This window comes from Anguilla rostrata, chromosome 2 (genome assembly GCF_018555375.3).
Source record: "Anguilla rostrata isolate EN2019 chromosome 2, ASM1855537v3, whole genome shotgun sequence".
NCBI lineage: Eukaryota > Metazoa > Chordata > Actinopteri > Anguilliformes > Anguillidae > Anguilla > Anguilla rostrata.
In genome coordinates this window covers 66,548,076-66,575,557 of record NC_057934.1, presented here as the reverse complement: position 1 = coordinate 66,575,557, position 27,482 = coordinate 66,548,076, and the positions used below count along the sequence as shown (strand labels likewise).

Sequence of the window (27,482 nt, the reverse complement as noted above, 5' to 3'; positions counted from 1 at the left end):
TCTTGTTCTTGTTAAAACTGAACTTGGCAAGAGGTTTGATATTGCTAAATTTAATATCAAGCTATTAAAACTGAAATTGATTATTTCGCAATTATATGAGTAACCAAATATTTTGAATGTAATCACAGGGACCTCTATATGTCCAGGTTTCTCACCTCTGCATGTGCTATTTTCCCAGAAATATTCAAGGAAATCCGAATCCTGGGGGTTTTATAGGCTTCATTTATCCCCCTGAATCTCGGCCAAGAATATCTTTAGAATGAGTTCTTTCATAATGGCTTTGTTAAATTTCCAAGCACTGTTTCGTCGGCAAAGGCAGCAGTCAAAATGCATATCGTGCTTCCAGGGAAGAAAAATAAAGGCCAATCAGGGCATAATAGGGCTATCGGCGTAATCTTAATCACAGAAGGCAGCTGCTTTGAGCTAGGCTCAGCCACAACTCACTTTATCTCCGAGGGGCCAAAATCTGCCGCCTGGAGATACTGTTCATATGTAACAGGCTGTAGCTCTTCACCGGATTTATAAGGAGCGGTGCTGTCAACATTCTACAGGCGCATAATGTCAAACTGAAACTGGCTGAATGGTCTGTTTATTTCAGTTTAAAATGTATTGGTTGAATACCAGTATTGTATTGTAAGGAAACAATGGAATAGGGAAAAAAAGAGGAAATGATATGTACTTTTCTGTCACATATAGGTGTATCTGTGCGTATACTGTACAGGTACAACAGAGAAGGCACATTTTAGCTAGCACATTACTGTGTCATGGCTGTACACAAAAATCATTCCTCAGTCATCTGGGTGAAAGTATTAGTGGAGCGCAAATAAAAAGTGAGGTTAATGTGTTCTGATTTTAAACAAGACCAGGTCAAAACCTAGTATATACGGCTGGACCGGCCGAACCAATGGTGTGACGTCGTAACTCGGTCGACCAATGGTGTGACGTCATAACTCGGCCGACCAATGGTGTGACGTCATAACTCGGCCGACCAACGGTGCGACTTCATCAATCACTCACTCACTCACTCAGTCAGTCACAGACGTTCGCGTTTGTAGGGCTGGCCCCCCGCTGTTGCGGTCCAGCCAAAAAAAAAAAAAAAGCAGAGTCAAATGAGTAAAAAAATGAGGTTAACGTGTTATGATTTTTTTCCACGTACTGATGCAGGGGGCGATGGGCGAGCGGCTCTGCTGGTAGCCCTTGGCGCAGCGGTTGCACGTGATGCCCGTCACGCCGTCCTTGCAGGGGCACTGGCCCGTGGTCTGGTTGCAGGTCTTGCCCGCGGCGCCCACGGGGTGGCAGTCGCACGCTGCGAGGGGGACAGAAAGGGTAAAGAGAAGAAGGTGAGAGAGAGAAACAGAGAAAAAAAAAAAACAAACAAACGCAGGAGAACACACGACCGCAAACGGAGAGCAGAGGCGAACGCGACGGCAACCGTGCGACGACCGCACGAGGTCGTGGGCGGCGGCGTAGCACAGTGGGTAAGGAACTGGGCTTGTGACCGAAAGGTCGCAGGTTCGATTCCCGGGTAGGACACTGCCGTTGTACCCTTGAGCAAGGTACTTAACTGAAATTGCTTCAGTATATATCCAGCTGTATAAATGGATACAATGTAAAATGCTGTGTAAAAGCTGTGCAAGTAACTCTGGATAAGAGCGTCTGCTAAATGCCTGTAATGTAATGTAATGTGAAAGAGACAGCAGAACAGAGTGTAAAAGCACAAAAGGCCTTTCACAGCTCACTGAGACATCACTGAGACTGATGACAAAACCCCAAATACAGCTACTTCCACACCTCACACACACTGAACATTGGTAGGGAAGAAGCCGTCTCAAGGTCTTGTGAAGATTTAAAAACACATTTTCGTTTTGTGGGCGTGTTTTTAAAAGGAGAGAAATAGAGAAAAGGTGACAAGAAAACTTCCTGTAAAAATTCATTTTCATGATTTCAATAATTCTGTTCTTCATGGGTGGCAGTAATAATAATAATAATAATCACCACCATCATACGTCATCATATCATCATTACCAAACATATCAGGTACATTAAAAAAAGGTCTGTATAGTTGTGATTTGGTATATATACAAATTACAAAAGTGAGAGAGGCTGAATTCTTACATTTTTGGCCATGAACCAGAGGAACATGTTCATGTTTTGAATGTAATAAGATGCTGATGAATGTTTCGCTTGCAATTATCTTCACTGCGGGCCCACAGTTGAAAACATGAGGAAATTGAGTCACAGTTTTTTTTCCCAAAATAAATTACTTATTTAATTTATTTGATTTTAGAAAAACATGTCTGTTTCTGGTCTTTTCTTGTTGCACAATGAGTACATTTTGTATTGACGGGTCGATGATGTTGGTTGTTATCGTTGTTGCATTCGATGGCGTGAAACAATGTCTAGCTGCCACGATGTAAACAGGTCTGAACAATACCTGAACCAAACAAGTTACAAAAACCTCTCTCGGTAACTTTGCCATGCTATTGTGATGAAACTATGGCAACTAATTACACTGTCACACAACAGCGGGCATCCCAAAACCAAACCACAACTTCAATGCAATGTGAAGTGAAGCAGAACATTTTTGCTAGCTGGGAACATTGTTTTCCATTTGCGTAACTGTAACCTTCAGTGGACTCTCTTCACGTGTTTCATCACGAAACTCATTTTCCCATAAGCGCCGCTGAGAGAGATTACAGCTTTTATTTGTCACAGTGTATGCTTATTATACTATTATGCCATGGGAATAGCTCTGGAATATGAATATGGAATATGAGCTGGACAGTACAGTAAGTGTTTGAGCACACTCCCCAAGGAGCCACACCCTCACTCCCTCACTGGGGCCACACACTAAACTGAAACTGGGTGCTGTCTTTGAAAAATATTAAATAGCTGTAGCACGTCTGTCTGTTTGAAGTTTTTAACACAACTGCTTTTTTTTTTTTGCTTTTTTTTTAACAAGTCTGAATGTTCGCACATTTTTTAGCCGGTTGTCAGTCTGCCCGGTCCTTTACAAAAATGTTACATCACGTGCAAAGCAAAGCCTAATTCTAATTAGAAACAGTGACCGTTCTCATTTTTCAACATCTCTCCTCATCAACCGAGCCAGCCATCTCTGTGAAGCTAGCTATGTTTTTATCGGAGTTAAAGGGATAAGTGGAGAAGCCAGACTACGGGCACGTGGTCTTATGTTCTCCATATATTCTCCATGTGTAGCTTCAGATCTACCAGTCCCCTACAACTCTGTCTTGTGTCACTTGTCACTCCTAAGACCTACGTCTGATTGCATGTAGATCAGTTACACTCAGTTTTTTTTCTTTATTTTGGCGAAGCAACACACAGTATATATGGGTTTCAGGGTTGGTTGAAACTCCTCTCAGACTCACCGGATCATGCTCTGATGCTGAACCTTATATTGCATCCCCCACACATGGCTGCATGGAAAACAATTACCCAGTCTGAGCTGTTGAAACATGCTGATTAAGTCTGAAGCGTAATGGTTTCTGGGGGTCTCTGCACAGGACAAAACGGCCGTGACGTCGACGTCCGGAGTCACCAGCAAACGGCGCTAAAGGGGAAGCTAGCGGGGTCTCAAGGAAGGAGGCCCCAGATTATGACAACCTGACCAATCAGCACACCGGAGAGCCTTCGTACGGCCAGCCAGTCGCGGCGTGCGCCACGTGGCATCCAGGTGGGCAGCAGCTCTGCGAGCACGCGAGTCTTCCGGCAGCTGGAGGCGTCCGGGGCCTGCGGAGAGTTCAAGTGGCTGTCCACTTAGACCCTTAAGTGCCCGTAGTTTGCAGCTACTCCAGATGGCGACTGAAGATAGGCGGCTTGGGAGGCATCGCCCTGCTCTCCTCGATCACAGAGACGTCCCGTGAGTCTGGAGAGGGTTCTTCTCATATTTATGTTGTAAACGTACAGAACAGAACAGCGGCCTTTTTTAAAAAACATTTAATTTATACTTCTCTTGACTAATCAGTCATATTTGTTATCTTGTTGCAACAATTCAACACCCCTCGTCAATTCAGGAGAGCGCAGACAAGTGTGTATGGCCTCCAAAGAGCTTCTTGCCAACCACCTTTTCTCTTCAGAAGAAGAGCAGTGCAGTTATTGCATCCAAAAGAACTGCACCCCCATATACAGCTGCGCAATGAGGTGGGGTGACACTCTTCCCCCCAAAACCCTCCCTTCCCGAGGGTTGTGATGCCCAATTTGGTGCCACTTTGCGGCACTGCCAGCCACAGTCAAGACTGTAAGAGTGGTCTGGACCACGGGATTGTGCCACTGCACCTAGAACCACGGCTTCTGCTGGAAGGCCCTCCTCTATGTTTGATAGACGAAGCCTGATTTTTACAGAGCATGTAAATGTTTTCAGCCTGACCCGCTCAAGGTGACGTTCAGTCTGTGAACATCTCACTGCTGCTCTCACATTACATTACATTACAGGCATTTAGAAGACGCTCTTATCCAGAGCGACTTACACAACTTTTGCATAGCATTTATTTATATTTTTTTACATTGTATCCATTTATACAGCTGGATATATACTGAAGCAATGCAGGTTAAGTACCTTGCTCAAGGGTACAACGGCAGTGTCCTACCCAGGAATCGAACCTACGACCTTTCGGTCACAAGCCCAGTTCCTTACCCACGGTGCTACACTGCCCCCTCTCCAAAGGACCCTGGCCTGGCCTGCTCCACTGAACCATTGCTATGGTGCTCAGATGGTCTTTCTGATCGCTAAAGATCTTGGCAAGAGGGAGCTCAAATAAAAGACTGAAAGGTCCTTTACTGAAATTTTCCCTGTTAATAAGTCAGGAGCGCCTTTCGGTGAAACTTCCAGTAAGGACGACGGCAAAATGTGAGTGCGTTCACTCTGCCAAAGATTTACCATAAACCTTTCCTTTGAAGTTTCAGCGCCAGTTCCCCATTTAGGATAGCATTCTTTGTGCTAGCGGAATATTTTTCCATGGTTGGAGACAGGCCAGCACCGGGTTATAGCTGGTCATCTGAAATGCCTTTGTGAGTTTTTTATATTCAGTTCTCATGTTTGTTGTTTTCCCTCCGTGGATATTGTTTTCTTTGCTATCTACAGCAAACAAAAGCCTCTTAAAATGGCCCACCTATTAAATTATTTTCTCATTAGCTTCCCAAAAGTGAGTTATCGCTCCCTGTAGAAGTTAAAACAAATTCTCATTCAGTTCAATAAGCTTCTCAAACAAACAATGTAAAAAAGTATGCCTCTGCAAATTGTGAACAGAACATAAATGCATCATCATTTGTGAAATAAAAAAGGACAATGACAATGAAGTCACTAAAGCAACTGGTTTAAATACCTAACAAAATCATGTTATTATGCTTAATAATGTTCTACTGTGACAATGTAAAACATATGCCCTAGAAATAGATGGAGAAGAACTAATATCTTCAACATGCCACCCCACCAAACTGAAATGGACCGTCAATTTCTCTGTCTTTGAACATTAAGTAGTGCCAAGAGAAACAAAAAATTCAAGTCAGAAACCGAAAGAAATTAACACATACTGCATATTACAACTACTGTACAGTTTTACCTGTTCTCATAAAACAGTGTAAATGCCATGCCTTTGAAAGAAATGAGTTATAGGACCCAGTATCTCGGTGTATTAGTCTGTGTGTTATAGTGGTCACTGCATCAACAGGCACTGGGGGTGGGGGTGGGGGGGTCCCTTACACAGTGAAAGGGGCATTTCTCTTTATTTTAAGTTTTCTCTTTTTTTTCATTGTGGAATAAAGCCTTCTCGTCCCGTGGTGCCAGTTTTACCCCCTAAACGAGCACGGCAGAGGCTTAAAACTGCAAAACAGCAACAGCGGTCTCATCAAGATATCTTATCTCGACCAGACGCCCCTGCCCCAAAAACCTGCCAGCTCGGTCCCACCGTGGCCCACTATAAAGTCAGGAGAGCTCGCTTCTGTGCGTTTAACACCTGGGTGAACTCGACTGCGCGACTCGCTGTTTACAAAACCGTAAAGTTAATTTGGCGCTCAAACACACTGACGAAGAAATGAAGACCGACAGAGGCTGAACAGGACAGTAGACAAAATATTGCTTTAGCGCTTGTGGGATTATGGCTTGGCCTGCGGAAGGCTTTTTCAGAGGGGCTAATAGAGGGCGAAAAAAAAAAGAAGACAAATGATTCGGAGGAGTTTCGCGAAACCGCAATCGGTGTTTACGCCGGGGTTTGATGAGGGATGAAGTTGTAAAACTATGGAAATATAACGTTAACGCACGAGCATTCTGGGGGCAACAGTGAACTGTGTTTAAGTTTGTGCTGATATGGCCTGGTTTCCTACGGGCCTCAAATACAGTTCCTGTGGAAATTAAAGATTTGTTTTTATTTCTGCTTAACGTGTAATTTTCTGTCCAAAAACCACAGAGATGCATTCTTGCGCAATAAATAACGAACACCTTAATTGCTGTCAAAAGGCACTGCATTCATCACTTGAAAGGGACTGCGCAAATTAATTCACCGGCTTAAATTTCTCTGAATAATGTTGAACTGCGATGTGTAAGAACTCGGTGCCGATCTTGTCCTGGCATGTTTCACGGTTAAGTTCGCGGGGGCTCATAAAGTTTCGGAAAACCCAGGTGGTCAACTCATTAAGGAAAAGAGGCTATGTAAACCTAGCACGACCTGTAAGACCTGCGCATATCTTCGTCCTCTGCTCCAGCTGGGCTCCAAGTATAGACTGTGAAAATGTTTTAACTGGCCAGAAAGCGGGGATCATACTTCACATAATTTGTCACCTCTTTGGTAATAGCCAACTGTTTTTTTTTAATTTTTTTATTTTAATCGTAGCTTTGTTTTCATGTAATTCGATGCTTCAGCATAACTTGGACGATGTTTGACTATAATTACAATAGCGCTTTAACTCTGGCAAATTTCAGGACAAGATTTTTTACAAATGTCCTTAGGTAAGCTTCTGGGTTTTACAAGATGAAGATGAATATGTTGAATATGCTGATGATGATGATGACTATGCAGATGATGATGATATGCCTTCGTAATAACAAACTGTACAGTACTCTTAGGAGTGGGATAGGAGTGTGGTCAGTGAACACAACACAAATGGCGCAGTTCTTATTCAAAAGGGCATTATACAAAAAATACCAAACAGAATTTCATTATATTTCCCCTTTCAACTATATATAGAATATATATATATATATATTTCGATACTTGTGTTTAATCTATTGCTGTGATTTCTACAGTATATATCCTCTTATCGGTGAATACAAAAAAAAAGGAGGTTCCAGGTTCACATTCATGAGACGTGCAATGGAACTGGCTGAAATCTGAAAATCTTTGGGTGATAACATAATTTTTTAAGTTTAAATGAGCACATCCATATTAGCCGCTCCAAACCCAGGGCTCACAGTGATGCATTTCCCCTTTCGACACTCGTGTTTAATCTATTGCTGTGATTTCTACAGTATATATCCTCTTATCGGTGAATACAAAAAAAAAGGAGGTTCCAGGGTTTTCACATGTCGATGAGAGTGAATTGGAACTGGCTGAATGGCTGAAAAAAAATCTTTGGGGTGTATAACATAATTTTTTTTAAAGAAATATTAAATGAGCACAATCCGATATAATATGCTTTTTGTACTTTTTCAAGACCACTGGAGGTTATAGTGATGTCATTAGTAAATCCCCGCCTCATGTGCTCATGGCAACGCTACTTTCCACTGAACTCCTCCGAGATCTCCGTTTCAATTCACTGAGACACACAGCGATTCATTAGTCCGTCAAGTTAAGCAAATAATATTAAAGATACATTTAAAAAAAACAAAAAAACAAGCCGGAGTCGCTGGGGATCCCCTGTATTATTCATCATCATCATCATCATCATCATCATCATCATCATAAAATTTAATTGTGACGGTCAAAAGAAATTTAAAAAATGAGTACAACTTTTTTTTTGTGATGTTCTGATTCCACCCAAGTGCTTTTACACTACCCTGCTTTTAACCGATTGAAGACGGCTGCAGTCTACAGTCAGCCAATGTCACCGACACCCTCCCACTCGCAGACTAAACGCATCGCTTGACCCGCGGTCATCTTTTCCCACGTGAAAATAAACCCGTGAAGGTGAGGGCGTAGGCGCTGGACGTATCCGAGGCCTGGGCTCGATCAGACGGAATGTAAACGGCTAAATCCGCACGCTCGGACGGCCCCAGAGTGACGGAACACGGCGGTTGCTATGACGCGCATTCCGTCCAATGACATTCCATCCCCCATTTCGCTCGCACCGCGTGGTTCAAACAACGCCCAAAAGCAGCAGTTTTTTGTGTCAGCTTTGAAAATTCAGGTTTAAGACTTTTAATTTGTCTTTTACTTTACTTTACATGTTGAGATTAAAACATGCTGCTGTGGTTATTATTGCTCCTTTTGTTTTAATAAATGTGTCGATAAAAATAGAATAAAAACTACAGTTACGCTGCTATAGTTTCATTAAAGTGCATCAAACCGAATTTTCATATATGTATTTCACGACATAAATAGTTTGTAGACATATATTTGCATAATATATGTACTATATGAGATGACTTCTACTCCCATTTAATTGGATACCAAGAAAATGTAACCTAAAAAAGAGCTTTTTGTCTTGATACAATACATTTTTCCCCAATATTCCAGTCCAAGACTGTATCTGGGTAAGAATAATGGATTAAAGCAATATAATTCCATAATTCACTGTGTTTCCATAAAAAAATGAAAATATCCAATATGTTAGATATTTATAATCTATGTGTTTGTCAGAAAGACATGCTTTTTCCCCTTTGCTGAACTGCCTGTATTAATGCAGGGGCCAGTGTGTGAGGCCCTGTCGCTGTGTTCTGCCTGTCGAGGAGTGATGGGGGCTTGTTTATACAGAGCTTCAGCTAATTCCCCCCCAACCACCCCCACTGACACCCCAGATCTTTTGTATTCTTTCAGGTATCCTCCCAGTATGGAGCCTCATGCAAACACGTGTCAGCGAGTGCACACGTACACACACACACACACAGACACATAAGCACTCTCACACACACACACTCCTTCATGCATGCACACACACATGTACACACACACACATGCACACACATATACACTCTTACACACACACACATGCACACAAACACACACTCTCACACACTCACACATGTAGGTACACACACATACACATTCACACACACTCATGCAAACACGTACACACACACTCTTACACACACCCACACACTCTTATACATACACACACACACACACACACACACACTCACACACACACACACACACATAACGCACTCCTACACACACATATACACTCTTACACACACACACACACACACACACACAAACACCTTTGGAGGGTCCCACCCCTGCCCTGATTGCTCTCAGGCGTCTGACCTATGCTGAGGATCAGTTCACCCCTCAGCACTGTTTGTTTTGCCTGTCCTGTCAGACCATCCCCAAATAAGCCCCAAATATCTGGGTGTGAAAGAGACACAATCAGGGCCATGTTACTGACAGGGCCAGAGGGAGGAGAAGACGGAATGTTGGGATATATGTTTTTCCCCTGGCTGCTGTTTTTGTTCACCTGAAAACAACAGCCTACCTATAAGGCGTTCACCTTGTGTTCCCAGTTTCGTTCACACGCAGTTTTCATTCCCTGATGATGAAACAAACATCAGCACTCCGATAATCTGTAAGACTGTGCTGTGTTTAGCATGTGATCCTCCACTAAGTGAACGTGTGTGTGTGTGTGTGTGTGTGTCTGTGCGTGCGTGCGTGTGTGTGTGTGCTCTCTCTCTCTCTCTCTGTCCTACCTCGGCAGGCCTTGCGGTGGGAGATGGGCTTGGCCAGGTCAGTGTGTGTGTGTGTGTGTGTGTGTGTGTGTGTCTGTCTGTCTGTGTGTGTGTGTGTGTGTCTGTGTGTGTGTGTGTGTGTGTCTGTGTGTGTGTGTGTGTGTGTGTGTGTCTGTCTGTGTGTGTGTGCGTGTGTGTGTGTGTGGTGTGTGTGTGTGTGTGTGTGCGTGCGTGCGTGCGAGCGTGTGTGTGTGTGTGGGCGCTCTCTCTCTGTCTTACCTCTGCAGGCCTTGCGGTGGGAGATGGGCCTGGCCAGGTCAGTGTGTGTGTGTGTGTGTGCGTGCGTGTGTGTGTGTGTGCGTGTGTGTGTGTGTGTGTGTGTGCGTGTGTGTGTGTGTGTGCTCTCTCTCTCTCTGTCCTACGTCTGCAGGCCTTGCGGTGGGAGATGGGCTTGGTCAGGTCTGTGTGTGCGTGTGTGTGTGTGTGTGTGTGTGTGTGTGGGCTCTCTCTCTCTCTTGTACCTCTGCAGGCCTTGCGGTGGGAGATGGGCTTGGCCAGGTCAGTGTGTGTGTGTGCGCGCGTGTGTGTGTGTGTGGGCTCTCTCTCTGTCCTACCTCTGCAGGCCTTGCGGTGGGAGATGGGCTTGGCCAGGTCTGTGTGTGTGTGTGTGTGTGCTCTCTCTCTCTGTCCTACCTCTGCAGGCCTTGCGGTGGGAGATGGGCTTGGCCAGGTCCCTGTAGAAGCCCTCCTTGCAGTAGTGGCAGTGGCGCCCAGCGGTGTTGTGGCGGCAGTTGAGGCAGACGCCGCCGCTCTTCCTGCCGGACAGCTTGTACAGCTCCATGTTGAAGCGGCAGCGCCGGGCGTGCAGGTTGCAGTTACAGGCTGGGGTGGGGGGGGCGGGGGGGGGGCAGGTAAGAAGGGAGGGGTTATTCACACCATCATCCACCAATCAGTTTTCACCAATCCACTTCACTTTTCCAAATTTTCCACTGCATAGTCATTTTACAAAAAGGCACAGGGTGGTGTGCCTGGTGCATTTAGCTTTGCAGCATGCTAAGCGAGTGCCACTTGTTCGAGCCATAAAAACTCTAACTGTAGGCCTTCGCAGACATCCCAAGCAACCGCGATGCGAAGAGCCAACTTCAGAGTAATGAGGTCAGTTCTAATGTGCTAAGCATTTTTCTCCCCTTCGCTCCGGCTCTCCTAATTGAAAAGTACATCAGAGGGACATTGAAATTATCATTCCAGGCAAATCCCCACCGCGCTTATGAGTGGAACCGCTGCTTGTTTACTAATGAATAAAGTTGCTACCGCTGAGTTTAATTAATGGCTGATGTTTATTCATGACTCTTTTGTGCGCAGGCATGCTCGCCTTCATTAAGGCCGTCCGAGCTGCCCGTCCGACACCGCTTCATGCATTATTTACCATCACTTTTAAAATTTTTGTTTTTTTATGGATCGACAGAAAATGAAATGCTCCCCGCTCTGGTCCGCTTTCAGAGACGGGCGCCCTAAACATCTGCCGGTGTTTTTCTGGCGGGCCGGCGGGCGGACCTGCGGGGCTGGGGGGGGGCGATCCCGCGGTTAAATTCGGAAAGAGACGCCCCCATAATGCTCAGAGAGGGGAGAGAGAGAGGAGCAGGGAGCGTGTGCGGGCAGAACGTGCGGGGAGAACGTGTGGGGAGAACGTCTCCCCCGGGTCCCTGCTGACCCCCCCACCCCCACCCTCGTGCACGGGCGGCCGCACCCCTTATCTCAAAACACGGCTTCCTAAAACTCTGCGGGACATAATGTGCTTTAATTAGGCTCCGCGTGCTGCTCCCCAGCCCCCCCCCCACCCCCCCCCACGCCCCCGCCCTCGTCAGAGCCGCTTCCTCACACCGATCCCGGTCCTCCTGGCGCAGTCCCAGCCTCCTCGGCTGAAACCGATCCCGGCTGCGCCTCGGGCCCAAGATCGGTCCCCGCGGCGACCGGCTGAGCGGAGCTGACCCCCGGGGACCGGTTTCGTTTCGCGAGCCTTTCCAAAAAGCCCGTCTCATTACCATGCAAGCGCCCTTCTCAGGGGCACCGCACAGCCTCTCTCTCTGGCCTTTAATACGATCCAGGACGCACCGCGCGACCGAAAAGGGATGAGCTCCAGACATAACCTTCTTTGTCTGCTCCCGGCCTCCCGACGGAGAACTTTAAATAAACTTTTGTCCGCGCATGAGAGACGTCCCTTCATAGACGTCCCGTTCCTGTAGCTGTGTTAAAACTGAAAGCTTAATCCAACAGACAGCCGTATTGAACAATTGTTCAAAATGAGCAATGATACGAAGGCTAGTTACAGTAAAACACATCATATACAATTTGGTACTGTAAACTATAAAACCCTAGGCACTTCAGAATCAGTACTTAATTGATATGTGAGTGAAAAGCATAATTTTTCATGAGTCATTCAATACCAGTAAATACTGCCGTTATCTTGATGCAAATTTCTAAAACGTCATTTTTTTTTCCAACACTGAAAATCAGTTCAGAGGAATCGAGAAAGTGGCGATGTAGTGAAAGTGAGGTTGCTGAGAGGGGCGTGAGCATCCCACACTTTTTAAAACCATAGACGCTTAGCTGGCGATCGCCTTGCAACAGGAAACACGGGTTGACTTGAAAATTCTACAAATGTTAAGAAATATTTAAAAAAAATCTGGGGCCTCATTTACAAAATGTTCACATACATGGACTTGGATCCTAAATTCAAAAGATTTGATCTTATGTGAAAATCGACACAAAAATTGAGATTTATAAAACTTGAAATTGACATGAAGATGTGCTCCAGAGGATGCCAACAAACTTTTCATTGTGGCGATGTAGCTGAACTTTTTCAGAGGTGAGAATATATTATTTTATTTTTTGTGGGCCATGACAAACAGCTGTTGCTAGAATCACACCATAATCAGCCTTGGTTGGAGATTCAACAGTAATACTTGTCTTATGAAATAAAATATCTGATCAACAGCTGATGGTCTGACCACTGGAAGCTTGCAATAGCAATTGACAAATCATATTTTACCTCCTTTTTCAGATGTGAAAGGCCTTTCTTTTAGTTTTATAGTGTTTTAAACAACTGTGTCCCCCATCTGTCTTAACCCTCTGAGATCGTAGTATTTTAGTATTTTAATATTTTTGAAAAAGTGTCTTGGATGACATAAACAAAAATATGTTACAGTGAAAATTATTTCAGAAAAATGATTTCTTTTATTTTTATTGATTGTGACCAGAAAATGCCTGCAATTAGCAAAGAGACGCACGCAATCCAGCGCTATAGCTGAAGTCAAAAAAGTGGAAAGTAAAAAAGAAAGAGACTGGCACACTTGATATAATGCTCCAAGATTAAAGTTTTACTCAAGCAACAGTGTTAACGGTTTCACTACAGCAAGCCTCGCGGACAACGGAAAAATTGAGCATTATATCAATTGTGTGAGTCTAATTGTTATTGAATGTCCTTTGTAGCGTAGGTTTCAGCAGAGTAGATTAGATTAAGACCTGAGACTCGTGTCCAGTGGGGACAAACTTGCTGGTGTCTGAGGAGGTTAATACAGTTCAGGAGGAAACGTGGAGATGCTCTCGAACGTTCTGGCGCTCTCACGTAACTTCGCGTTCAGAAGCCGCAGATTTTCGAACATCTGCGCAGGCCTCAAAACGCTTGGCTGGAGCAGCGCACCGATAGCATGCCTGCTGGATACATTTGGCCTTTATTTTATTCACAGGCACATAGGGGCGCTGGAAAAAAAAAGACAGAGTTCACTCCTTCTTTTTTTTCCTCCTCCATCCTTGGCCCTGTTTTGAGATTGTCGCGATAAAAACTCTCCCAAATAAAAAGACCCCCCCCCCCCCCCGATGCAGCTCCATGCAGGATTCCAATCCCGGGCCGGGAGTAACATCCTCACACCTGCGCTTTTGGGGGGTGTGGGGTGGGGGGGAGGGGAACCGCACAGCCTGCAGGATTCAGGGTGGGTGACTCTCAATGGGGGAGTATACAAAAGCACACAGGTATTTCACGGCCACCGAGGACCTGACCTGGCCCCGAAAAACAAGGACCCCGCGCACCAAACACCTAGCCTGAGTGCTCTCCCCCCCCCCCCCCCCCCTCAGCGACCCGCCCTAATCTCACTCCGCATCTCTGCGCAGGAAGTGCGAGCGACAAGCAAACGCAACGTGAAAGAGGGAGGGCTTCCCAAAAAGGTGCACTCTTCATACGGGCACCTCCATTTCGCCATCCTGACGCCTCGTGCCTGCCTCGGCTCAGCGTGTCCCCGATTCCGGGAATCCGGCTAATGGATGCAACTGCGATGCTATTATCTCTTTGAGGAACAGATCCATTTTAGAGATACAAGCCTTTAATGCACTTTGAACGCAAATCAGAATTTACATAGTTATTCAGGAGGACATCGGGGCCCAGCTGCTCGTGGAATCAGGGGAATAACAACCGCGTGGCTGTCTTTTTCCTAAATTCCTGGAATAGCTGGCTTCAGGAGGAGAAGCAGCACTTACAGAAGAGTTTTACCTTTTTCGTTTCTGGAGATTCACAAGGGATGATATGCGCAGATACAAAAATGAGTTTGACATAATCCAGCATGTGAAATATGAAGAACTGGCTGCAGTTAAAAAATTTTTTTGGTTGATTTATTTTCCTCATGAAAAACCTTAAGGTGATTCTTTATCAAAAGTCACGAAAAACAACATCGGCTCACATACACCTGTGTTAGTCAAAAACCAACTTGCCTGCTTAGCAACCGAAATAAATAACACGCGATAGATCTTTCTCGGCGTAAGCCTAGAAGGACTCTTGGAATGCTTGAAGCAAAGCGGTATCAGTTTGTTTTTGTGCAGAAGTTCCCGTTAACGGACGGAAGGGCCGTTATGAACAGACACAGGCCACGCCCAGTCCCCGGGCGGGCTCTCTCTGAACGAGCGCTTCAGCCATCGCCCGCGCGCAGTTCAGTTATCTCCCGCGCGCAGTTCTGCTATCGCCCGCGCGCACTTCAGCTATCGCCCGCGCGCCTTAGCATCGCCGCGCAGTCAGCATCGCCGCGCGCAGTTCTGCTATCGCCCGCGCGCACTTCAGCTATCGCCCGCGCGCAGTTCTGCTACCGCCCGCGCGCAGTTCAGCCATCGCCCGCGCGCAGTTCAGCCATCGCCCGCGCGCAGTTCAGCTATCGCCCGCGCGCAGTTCAGCCATCGCCCGTGCGCAGTTCAGCTATCGCCCGCGCGCAGTTCTGCTACCGCCCGCGTGTAGTTCAGCTATCGCCCGCGCGCAGTTCAGCTATCGCCCGCGCACAGTTCAGCTATCACCCGCGCGCAGCCTCGGCCCGCGGCCCTAATTAACGAGCTGATTAACGAGCTAACTGTCCTCGGGGAGCGGAGGGCTCCAGCGCCAATGAGCTCAGCTGAAAGCCACTCGTCAGAACGCCGCGCGGGTCTGTCCAACGTTGCCGCGGTTACAAGCGTCTCAGCGCTTCTGGACTCTCGATGTCTCGCGTGCGCTAACCGGCTGCCCCGATTTCACCCCACCCCCTACCCACCCTCCCACCCCCTGTCGTTCGATGATCAACCTTCGATGACTCATCGGTCCATCCATAGACGCCATCGACACAGCCACTCAGAGCAGCCTTCTGTTGCCCTCTCCCCAGACTCCGTGGCTTGATTCACGCGTCTCGTCTGAAGTGACCAGTATGCAGCGCCGCGTAACAGCTTACTTCTGGAGCTCCCCGTGCCCTCGCCCCCCTCATTCCACCGGACCCCTGTCAATCACGGGAACCGCACGGCCCGCGGTGAGCGGTACAATATTAGCCCCGTCACGGCCGAAATTAAAACAGAGATGGCTTTACCTTAGGAAATGAACGCGCCGTTACGATAACGTTTGTGAAGGATTATTAAAATGTGGACAGAGGCGAAGTTCAGGCTCCGGTAAATCTGGTCACGCTAAGACAAACAGACGATAAGACCTGGCCTGACCACACACATGGAAAAATTCTGTCATGCGCATTTTTTCGTTTTTTTTTTTTTTTTGAGAAAAGTAACTCCACACAGTAACGAATTATGAGCGGTTTAATATAATTAGCAAGAGCGCATATTGCTCTTAGGAGTAAGAGCTGCCATTCATGCTGACAGCGGGAGGGGTCCCCCGCGTCCACCTCCGCCCCCACACTGCCTCCACGACTCCTTCAGCGGCGTGATCAACTCGAACCCGGGTCCTCCCAGCTCTCAGGCTGGCGAACGTCCCCGTGTTCCACCGCAGGTTTAAACAAACAGCAGGAGAGCGAGTGATATGTGGCGAGTTTACTTATAATCCTGCTGGCGCCCCCCCCCCCCAGTACGTACCGATTAGCCCCAAAAGCCCGAGACATATGAAATATTGAGTGTCCTAACCGCTGTTGCTTAGTCGGTTCAACGGGGATGGGGATAGGGGGATAGGGGGATGGAGATGGGGATAGGGGGGCGGGGGAGGGGTTAGGGAGTCTCGGAGCACATGAGGCCGCCTCGAGCAGACAGCTGAGAAGCGCGTGCAACTTTCATCAGCCCAGGGCCCCTGAGTCGCACCTCGAGGCATCCCAAGACCGTGCCTGCAGGCAGACTAAGCACGAGCACAAAGCACGCCACAACAACACAGCCTCCAGAGAGAGAGAGAGGCAGCGGGAAGGGTCAGAGCAAAACTGCAGCTAGGAACTACTGCCGCTGAAGCTGCAGCCTGCAAGAACACAGCCAGGAGAGACTGTCTGTCTGTGTGTGTGTGTGTGCACGTGCATGCATGTGTGTGCGTCTCATTGTTCGTATGTGTGTGTATGTGTGTGCGTGTGTGGGTGGGTGTGGGTGTGCATGCGCACGCGTGTGTGTATGTGTCAGTGTGTGCGTCTATGTGTTCGTACAAATAATAGGCACTTTATATCCCCAATTCACGTATCCATTAAATAATTTCATTCACCGGGGAAAAAATTAAATGTCTTCAATGCGTTCTAAAAAAACACACCAGCGTGTCCTCGGACTGAGGAGTGGATTTTAAGTGACTCCTGCCTTCAGCTGAGAATCGTTGAGTCGGCGTCAATGCCGACTCAAATGTGAACAAGCGTGGAATTAGGAAGCACAATCCCAGATTCTGCAAATGAAGATTCGTGTGGACTGAAAGACAGTCTCCTCGTCTTTAACCCACTATTAAAAGCATCTGGTGGCTAATACAGTGCAGCGCTGAAATGTATAAGGAATTCTAATTGATTAAATGTGGGGACACCTAATGCAATTTTTTGCTAAGCTGCACTCTGCAGCATACGGAAATGTCCCCCAATAGACAGAAACTAATATTTCTGTATGTTTTCTGGATCTATTTCATGTTTCTGATAAAGACAAACAGCATTAACGACCGATGACAGATTTTGCTAGCAGGCTGGCAATAGTGCATTGAAAAGGAAAATGTTATATCTAAATAATCCAAAAGTTTTATATTTCCAAGAAGTTCAAAAACCTAAAAACATTCCTTTCTCAAAATTGTCAGAATAAAAGACATTCATTTAAAAAAAGAAAACCATTATGTTTGACAACTAAAAACCGTTATTTTACATAATTTCAAATGATCAATTAATTCCTGCCTGAACTGGGACACACTGTTCCAAAGTCACACTGATCTGAAGTAAGGGATAATAATGAAGGAATAATGGAAGAAGAACGAAGAATATTACTTTAGAAGGAAATGAAGAGGAACTGATAAAAACAAATCTGGTTAGAAGCTGAAGGGGTTACTCTGGAGATGGAATTTGGCTGGCAGGGAATTTGAAAATTCCACAACATCTCTGGTCTTCATACGCACTACAGACTGTGTTTTTTATTATAATACATCATAGAGGATTAAATGTTTGCGCAGAAATCATGCACTTTCACATTAATGCAATGCAGGGATTTAGAGCCATCTACTAATGAAATGTAAGTATACATAACTTTGTTATAGTGTTTGGAATAGAAAAATAGATCAAATATTTGTGGTCTATGAATGTTTATATATACAATGCCACACATGTCTGGACTGCACATTCCTACCTAATTAATAATAATTCCAGCTAAGCTGTTATGTTTCCAAAACACATCACATCAATTTATGAATCCCATAATAGCCGCAGGATTTTTTATTAATACAAACATCTAAAAGTCAAAAATAAATTTCATGTATTCAAAATGTGACAAGATCAAGACCCATATGCCTTAAACATAATCATATGCCTTCCCAAATTAATCCGCAATATTTTAATGGTAGTGCTTATGCTTCTTACATTTGCAAACTTTTACATTTTTTTAATATATTGTTTTTATTTTGTTTGCTCAGCTGATGGTTCTGGGACTGTGCATCTGAAATACTGTTCGTCCATTCAACATTTAAACGACTTTATATACAAAATGGACTATTGCAAAATACAACAAATCCATATACTAAATAACTATGACATTCTGAAAACTGAAACATCCAGGCTGTTTGTTTGATATACATCATAAATACATTTGCAGGAAAATATAAATGACAGTCATAGGAAATAGTTGTTAATTTAAAATAATCTGAGCTGAGCTAGCATGTATGCCAGTATAAAAATTCCAATGTGAATATCAACCCACTAATCGTTTTTCTTCTTCAGTCATGTTTTGTAGCATTTAAAGAAAAACAAGTAAGGTCTCAAAGCAAACTGCATCAGTGAATTGGACATCTGAACTCACTGAATCTTTGTCCAGCTCAATATCTTTCCTTTTTATGTTGTCCATATTTCATGCATTGAGACACGCACATGCCTTGAAGTGTCTCATAAAGTCTGTGTTATTAGACTACACTACAATGGCACCAAAGGCTTTTGTTCTCTCCGACATTTTGAAGATTTTCCTGCATTAAATATTTCGATTACACATTTTAAAGCCAGCTGTTATTGTGTAGAGGGGGAAAAAAAAGGCTTGAGCGTGAGCCCAGTTGAGATGATGAATCATTTTACAAGTTTCCGGAATGCTTTTCATGGTTTGCAGAAAATCTAAACCATTTTTTTTTTAAATATCCTGAAATATGAAGAGACTTCGCCTCCATAGAGAGGTCTGAGTGTAAACTATCACCTTGGCGTTACGTATACAAGTGGAAAGATTAGAGAGCGAACCAGGAAGAAACACATTAGGACCCTGGTCTTTGATCACTGAAACCCAGGGTGGACAGGTCCCAGAAAAACAACGGGGGGTGGGGGGAATCAGCTTTAACGTGAGGAACGCCGTGCTGTACGCGATCGGCTTTTTAATACCCCGCACATTGCAAAGGGCCGGCTCAGGAGGACGGAAATGACTGTGCGGTTTAATTTGCGTTGAGATAAACACCTGTATTTGCGCCGATGTCAAAAAAACTCAAGCAGCGGTGGAGGTAATGGAAGACAAATGTCTGTGTTGACAAAGAACATGCGTATGTGTTCATGCAGACACACGAATGCACGCACGCACACACACACGCACGCATGCACACACACACGCGCAATCACACACACACACACACACACACACACACACACACACACACACACACACACACACGCACGCATGCACACACACACGCGCAAACACACACACACACGCAGCACGCACGCACGCACGCACGCAACGCACGCACGCACGCGGGCACGCACGCACACACACACACGCACACACGCACACACACACACACGCACACATGCACACACACACGCGCAAACACACACACACACACACATGCGCAAACACACACAGACTCACACACACACATCCACCACGCAACACACACACACACACACACACACACACACACACACACACACACACACCGTGACCTGCCTCAGAGGTTAAATCTCTATTTCGTTTTTTGAGATCACATTCGACCAGACTTACCCTTCTGAGCATTAGCCTTCACTGTACGACACCCCCATTGAGTGAGCCTCACGCGTGCCTGCTGTTGCATTATGGGAGTTACACCGGGAATACCGGACTGGCAGCGTAGCCGGAGGTGGCCAGAGACGCAGCCCCAGCGGCATTCTGGGACCTGTACGACAGGGGTTACCGTGACGACCGAGATTTTATCGCGGGCGGCTCGTTCGTCTCTTTTTAATCGCGGCCAATTAGACGCGGAGCTTCTCCTCCCTCAGGACCCCCGTGCAGTACGCAGCCGGACCGGTGCGCTACGGCAGCCATCGCAGCGCTGGGCTCTGATTGGCCTCTCAGTCTCTGCCACACTTCTGACACCGAGCGCAGGGACAATATGACTGCTTCACCAGCACCGCCACTGACGCACAGAACAAAGCAGCAGTGCCTGCTGCTCAGACCAGTGGGAGCGGCAGCAGCAGTCACGGATCAGCCGGAAGGTCTATCCCATACATTTCCCTCACGGGACAGTGAAGGTTGGGAAAAAGGTAGACTGGGCTTTGATTCAACTGGATTTCGGATGGATTTGTTTCATTTGAATGTTCTGCAAATTGCCGCCTTTAATTTCAGTCCGTCAGTTTGGCTGGGTTCAGAATGCCTGAAATGTATTATTAAATATATTTAATAATATATTTCAAAATTCATATCCCCCTTTTGGCTTATATTGAAGTCATGCAATTATCCAAGGGAATTTCAGATAGCGAGGTTGCAGTGATAGGCAGAGTACCATTAAAACGACTCAAACACCCAACTCAGGCCATTAAAGCTGAAGAAATCTCTACTGCCCTATTGCAAGGGGAATCTTAATGACAGAGCGCTTCTGCTACAATAACACTGGCTGTGCAGATAATTGAAATGAAAACCAAATGTAATATTAACATTGGCAGCTCAGAGCCAAGTCTGATTACCATACTGGCTACAGTAATTGTGACTAGTGCTCCAATTAAAAACTACCCACAAGAACAAGGACAAAAAGTTCACTTTTTTCTGGTTGGGGATTTTCGTGTTCAAGAGGAGAAGAACCATTTCATGTATCTTAATCTAAATGAGTTGAACCAAAAGGTTGCAGGTTCGATACCCTGGTAGGACACTGCCGTTGTACCCTTGAGCAAGGTACTTAACCTGCATTGATTCAGTATATATCCAGCTGTATAACTGGATGCAAGATAAATGCTATGCAAAAAGTTGTGTAAGTCGCTCTGGATAAGAGCGTCCGCTAAATGCCTGTAATGTAATGTAATTAATGTAAAGCCCTGCCTGAAAACTGAAAGCTGGAAGCTGATTGGTTACCATGTGTGACGGGCATTCCGCCCATGCCCTCAGCTCTCTCTCACACAGGTTCAGTGTGTGTTCAGCTGTCACGCGTTCTTTAGAGAGGAAGTCAGCCCTTCCCTTGGCCCCGTCCACAGCGGCCTGTGACAGCGTTAAAAGGCCCAATGGGGTAGTTCCTCACAGCCTTCGGGGGCAATCAGGGCTAATGGCTTCCCATTTCCCGCATTAGCGACTTTAATGGGTGTACGACACCCCCATCCCCCCTCGTCACTGTGCTTGGGGCAGCAGCCCCGCCCCTCCTCAGACCGAGTGCTAAAAGCCCAGGGCGAGGCACATCTTTCCTGTGCCGGGACGTGGCGGACAGGGCCGGCAGGAGATCCCAGAAACACCGATTCTCTGAGTAACCAAGATTCTCTGACTGACACCAGTCTTATCTGCATAATCTATTATAGTCAGAATGAAACTCCACTGAATGACGGATTCAATGCCAATGACAATTTGACCATATGGCCTGTCTTTTCTGTAATATCCAAGTGTTACATAATTACCTTCAGGTTTCTATTTACGATTAACGAAATGTTTCAGGTTGTCAAGCGCTGAGATTGAGAGTGCAGTTGAAGAGAGGATATATTTGTCAATGTGAATGAATCAAAATGGACTCTGACAAAAAAATATCTATTCTCATGAAGCCCTTTTCAGATTCCCCAGGCTCTATTATAGGCACACAAGACATTTGGCTGCCACTCACTCTCTCTCTCTCTCTCTCTCTCACTCTCTCATTCTCTTTCACTCTCTCTCTCACTCTCTCATTCTCTTTCACTCTCTATCTGTCTCTATCTCTGTCTCACTCTCTCATTCTCTTTCACTCTATCTGTCTCTCTCTCTCTCATTCTCTTTCACTCTCTATCTATCTCTCTCTCTCTCTTTCACTTTCTGTATCTATTCTCACTTTTCTGCCTGTGGTTAGTTTTTTCTCTCTGTATGTTGCTTGTCTATTGTTTATTTAGAAGTACAGTAAATTCTTTATTTGAATAATCTCCCAATAAAAGGGGTTTTTAAATCTCAAAATCTCTCTCTCTCTCTCCCTGCCTAACTCCCTCCCTCCCTCTCTCTCTCTCCCTCTCTCTCTCTCTCTCTCCCCTCTGCCTGCCTCCCTCCCTCCCTCTCTCTCTCTCCCTCCCTCTCTCTCTCTCTCTCTCCCCCTGCCTGCCTCCCTCTCTCCCTCTCTCCCTCTCTCTATGGGGGGATATCAGTGGGTCAAACGTTAGCACGCCTGCGCCACTGTGATGTACGGTAATTCTGCGGCTTTGGCGACTAAGGCCGGAAGACACACGGCCCTATAAAATTCCCCGTTAAGATATTATCCTGTCATATTAGTCACGAAGCGGCCGTCGTTGATATTACCGAGCTGCCTTGCAGTTTTTTGTAAAACGAAACTACGCTAGAAGATTAAAGTGTTAGCTTAAGGCTTCGGGCAGGGCACACTTCCTGCCTTGCCTCCTTTGCTTCCTCAGACAGAAACATATCGGTGTGCAATCAAGACCAGGTCTGTGACGGGTAGCGTTACATAACCAACATCGACGCGCAAGACCGAATTCTCTATGACTTCTACTGCGTATTCTGTATTTGAGCTATGAAGAAACGTTTTCTTTTAAAATGTAGTAGAAAACGGTTTGGGGCCTTGTGTGTTCCTCACACGTTGGTGAACTGGAAACGTCCCCCTCTGTGCTCTCATAAAGGTGACTCTTACTCTCGCTGCCAGACGGACGAGCTGGGAGTGAGTAGCTGGGTTACTCGAGTTCCTCCTCACTGCGGATCTGAGGATTATTTGTCAGCTACGCCCGTGTGTCTCAATTTCAGACGTTCTGCATAATCATGAGTAACGTCTACGCCGTGCTGCCTGGTTAAGACTCATCGCACATTCTGATTGGAAGGCAATCAAAGATGAAGGACGTGCCAGTGAAACTCATCGGCATTGTGTAAACAGAACCTTTCTCCATTCCTGATCTCAAGCAAAAGAAAACTATTTTTTTTTAAAAGAGAATAAATATCTTGCAACACTGAGATCATCTTGATTTGATTGTGAAGTCACATTCCTCGGGAACATCAGGAGATAAAAATCCAAGCTGGATTTGATATCGTGATTCATTTGCGCGTGCGGGAAAACCCTGTACAATCAGACGGCCATCCCGCCTACACAGAGCTTCGGAGATTTCCCAGAACGAATGCCTCTGGGGATGTCGGCTCCGCTTCGTTTATCGTAACACGAAACATGTAGATTTCCTCCTGTTCCTCACGAGCTGCCCGTGAAACCTGACCCGTCCATCTCCGCTGCCCCTAACTCACGCAGAAGGGGCAGGCTGATAAGAGAAATAAAACAGACACGGCCAGTTTCCTAACTTCGCTCCAGATCTGAAAGCAAAGTATCGACACGGGCTACAAAAAAACTATGAGAGCTGCCCCTGGTGCATGCTGGGAAGGGGTCCCGCTGACTCCTGCCGCTTCATCCGGCTGTTTCCACTTGTCTCCACGGGGCAAACTGAGCACCCGCCACCAAACTTTCCAGGCGCGTGGCCCTTATCCCCCTCCCGGCTTCTCCGCGTGTGGAAGTGCGGTGTGGATCTCCAGGGACCACACACTCACCGCTTGCAGATGTCGTTGACTCTGCGTCACCTTTCCCTGTCTGTCTCCCAGGATTTACTGTCTCTGCTTGACACTAACGGGCCACTGCGTCTGCTTCGTTGGGATGTAATTCCGCCACGACGGATTTGTTTACCGTAAAAATTTACGAAGCTTGAAAATGACTTGGTAGATTGGGCAGGGGCGGGGTGGAGGCGTGCAGGGCTCCGGCTGCTTCCAGAGGGGTTCACCGCAAAAGGGCTTCCCCCGCCTCCATTAACCAGCATGCGTCGGAGGCTCATGAGGACAATTAGGGCCCGTCCCTTTTTATAGGCTGTCTTTCCAATCGCGTTTACAGCCTGTCAATTATCACAAACGGTCTCGGGGGCAACATTGGGCTCAGGCACCTGGGATCAATAAAACCCATGGGCTAGCCCGGCTAGCGGGCCGGCTCAGTAGTCTGAGGGGGGCTGGGCTTTTTACGTGTATCAACGCAGGACTGCCTGCCGCCGTGGGCTATGCATGGCAAATTGTGGTCACTCACTCACTCACTCACTCACTCAATCACTCACTCACACTGGTGCTTCGTTTAGTAGGACGCATGCGCAGGTGCATCTCCCAAAATCACCACTGCGAACGGCACAAGATTTTTAAGCACAGCTTTATCGCCTAACGTTACTTCAGCTAACCCTAACATGTTAGCGTTTCGCCTACTTTAGTTAACCTAGTTAGCGCGTACCACCGATACAGATGTATGGACACACGAAGGAAAACAAATAACGTTACAGAGGTGAGGACAGGCCATAGCTAGCTAGCTATATAGTCAGTCAAGTTTTACTCATGACACTATGTACAGGTGCGCCGTGGGTCTGGACGGTTTCGTGCTTGTTCTTCATGACAGAACTAGCATTAGAACCTCATTATAACAACAAAGTGCATTTCAAAAATAAATTCTAAGCACCAGCTGAATTGCACAAAGTATACAGACACTAAACAGGCATTATTCATTCTTAAAATCTAGAAGTGCTTTATAAATACAATTAATTATTACTACATTTGAACTATTTTGAGGTGACTTAACTGACGTGACCCAATCCTCTTTAACAGACAGAAACTCTCGATTCATTCCTCACTAAACCCAAAGACCTTCTCCCCTTGCTATTGCAAATATTGCTGCTATTCTGAGAAACAAGCCGTGTAATTTTCATCACATAAAAATGCCTTATATAGCATCCCCCGAAATTACAAAAGGGTGTGATTTCTTTTTTCTTTTTTTTTTTCCCAGCGTCTGAAAGAACGAGAACATGTCCAAGAGAGATTAAGGCTCGGCACAGCGCGTACACAACCTGTCAGAACGTGAGTTACAGGCCCCTCTTTTAGCGCTCGGGAACCCTGTTCTTCCGCGCTACGAACACAGCGCAGCCAGAATGTAAACAGAGAGCTGGCCTGTCGGAATATGCGAGTCGGGGGCGGGGGGCGGGGGGGGGGGGGGGGAGACATTTACACCGTCTTAAGACTTTTTATAGGTAAAACAAAACCTGCCTTTAAGCGTCTCAAGTGTTCAGAGTTCGCGGGATCTCAGGATGGGCCGCTGGCCGGGACCGTGCCGCGTGAAATAATGGCGGTTTTTGACTTCCCGCCACACGTCCAGCGCCGTCTCTCCCCCACCGAGAACAGGGAGCGAGCGGGGTAGCGGGTGAACTGAGAATTAGAGTTCCCCGGGTGCCGATCCATCGTCTCTGGACGTGTTTATTGTTTCTTTTTCTTTTTTTCTCTCTCTCTCTCGATCTCCTCGCCGTGTAAAAGTCGTTCAGAAGGGCACATTCTCCCATCTTTTTTTTTTCGGTGGTCCGTGCACGGGGCTGAAAGTGTGGGTCCTCGGCTTCGCCCCCCCCGACCTAATTGCGTGTGAAACTGTGCCCTCCCGCCACGCCCCCAACCGCTACACCTGGGGAGCGCAGTAGAGCCTCGTCGCCATGGAAACGCGCCGTTTTTTTGCGATGACCCGCCGTGTCCGTTCGCTGACGTCTCACTGCGAGCAGAACCACTGAGACGCGCGCGAACACGGGGTCTAATAACCACGCCCACGCCGACCGCTTGAGCGGGTCCCGTAACAAGCCCATAACAGGCAGCCGCAGGCACTTCCACTCTGCTCATGCTTCTGTGGCATCCCAGCGCTCTCGGACGGACGCGAGCTCCCCTCTCATTGGAGCGCCCTGCGTCCAATAATAACAGCAGAGAGAGAGAGAGAGAGAGAGAGAGAGAGAGAGAGAGAGAGAGAGAGAGAGAGAGAGAGAGAGAGAGAGAGAGAGAGAGAGAGAGAGAGAGGTTTCGTGTCACACCGCAAGTCAACAGCTGTTTCATCGACAGAGACCGCGGCCCGGCAGCGACGAAGCAGCGGTTATTATCTCCGCGTCCGTTCCACGGCGTCGGCAGCCAAAAAACTGCACCGCACAACGCCTCTCCGCCGCTCAGCGGTCCCGGGGAACACGGCTGCCACTGGCCAGCTCCCTGATTGCAGGTTTGGAACAGGCTGACCGGTCCACAGGCTCTCTCTCTCTCTCTCTCAAAAAAAAAAAAAAACCAGCCTGCCTCATGTCTACGGCCGGTTTCAAATCCCTGTAAGCGGTTCTGACACACTGATTTTTTTTTTGGAGGTTTGGATTGGGTGGGGGAGGGGGGTAGGGGGAAGGGGCAGTCGTGCATTAGAACCTCATTATAACAACTGAGGGGGGTAGGGGGGGGGGGGGAAGGGGCAGTAAAGTTTAAAGAATTTAGGGTACGGAAACTTGAAACCTCGCTGCAATTAACTCATCAGGAGAAGCCAATTAGCGGGACACAACTGGGATTTTCCGGGGCGATCGAAAGTTTGAGCCGCTCGAGCCCCTGAAAGGCGTAATGAGGAACAGAGGAGGACGTTTCCGCGGAAACGGCGAAAGCGGCGCTGGCGATGACGCAAGCAGCGTCATTAAATGATAATAACAATAATTACCAGAGCTGGAAGAGTACGGCAAACGGCCCAAGATGGAACCGCTCGGAGGTGGAGGTGGCGTTGAAGGTGTGGGGGCTGGGGGGGGATGTGGCGGGGGGCGTTTCAGCTCTTGCGATGGAAAGAAAAGCAAGAGGAGCCATTGTATTGTTTTTAGTGGAAAATCTGAGGAGTCCGAAAAAGAAATTCTAGATTTATCGAAAGACTTTCATAAGTGGGGGGAAACAGCTCATTACTTCTAATGTGTTATTTTTAACTTATGATTTATTCCGACGCAGCAGGGGGGTAAAAGTTCACCTCGGAGGGGAACCTGTACGCCCACGTCAGCCCAGCGATGAGCGCTGCTCTCGGCTCATCGCTACGCGAGAGCGACTTTGTCGTCTCTCTGCTTCCGTATTCACCTGTGCAGGTATCAGGCCTACGCAGACGGACCTGGGGGCATTGGGTGGTCAACTGGAGTAACATACTAGTCTGCCTAACCAACTCCCCCCCCACCCCCCAAATAGATATATGTGGATGAGAAAGAGGAAAGAGGAAAAGACACATCACAGCTGCTCGAGCTGGAAACTGAGCAGCGCGTTGGCCACAGGAAACACGCTGAACTCAACGACTTCCTGTGCCAGATAGCCAATGCGGTCATTCGATCTACACTTCCTACGTCTGCCTGCCCTCACTGCGATTGTCCACATGCTCCTTAACATCACAAATAGTTTCATAATTTTTATTTAAAAATTATTTTTAAAGAACACAGTCTTGTGCAACTTTATATTGGCTTGGATGCATTATTGGTTGTTTTACATATCACTGTGGGTAAAACATTCTCCCTGTGGCCCAGTG

At 46.8% G+C, this 27,482-nt stretch overlaps 1 protein-coding gene across 2 annotated transcripts in view; it reads right to left on the bottom strand.

Annotated features, from left to right (window-relative positions):
* Positions 1–27,482, bottom strand: part of ntn1a (netrin 1a) — a 64,762-nt gene that overhangs the window by 18,333 nt on the left and 18,947 nt on the right. For both annotated transcript variants that reach the window (XM_064324139.1, XM_064324138.1), the window contains exons 3-4: positions 10,526–10,714; positions 1,157–1,306 (exon numbers count right to left, since the gene is read on the bottom strand). In XM_064324139.1, coding sequence (XP_064180209.1) covers positions 1,157–1,306; positions 10,526–10,714 — 339 coding nt within the window. The remainder of the gene's footprint in view (positions 1–1,156; positions 1,307–10,525; positions 10,715–27,482) is intronic.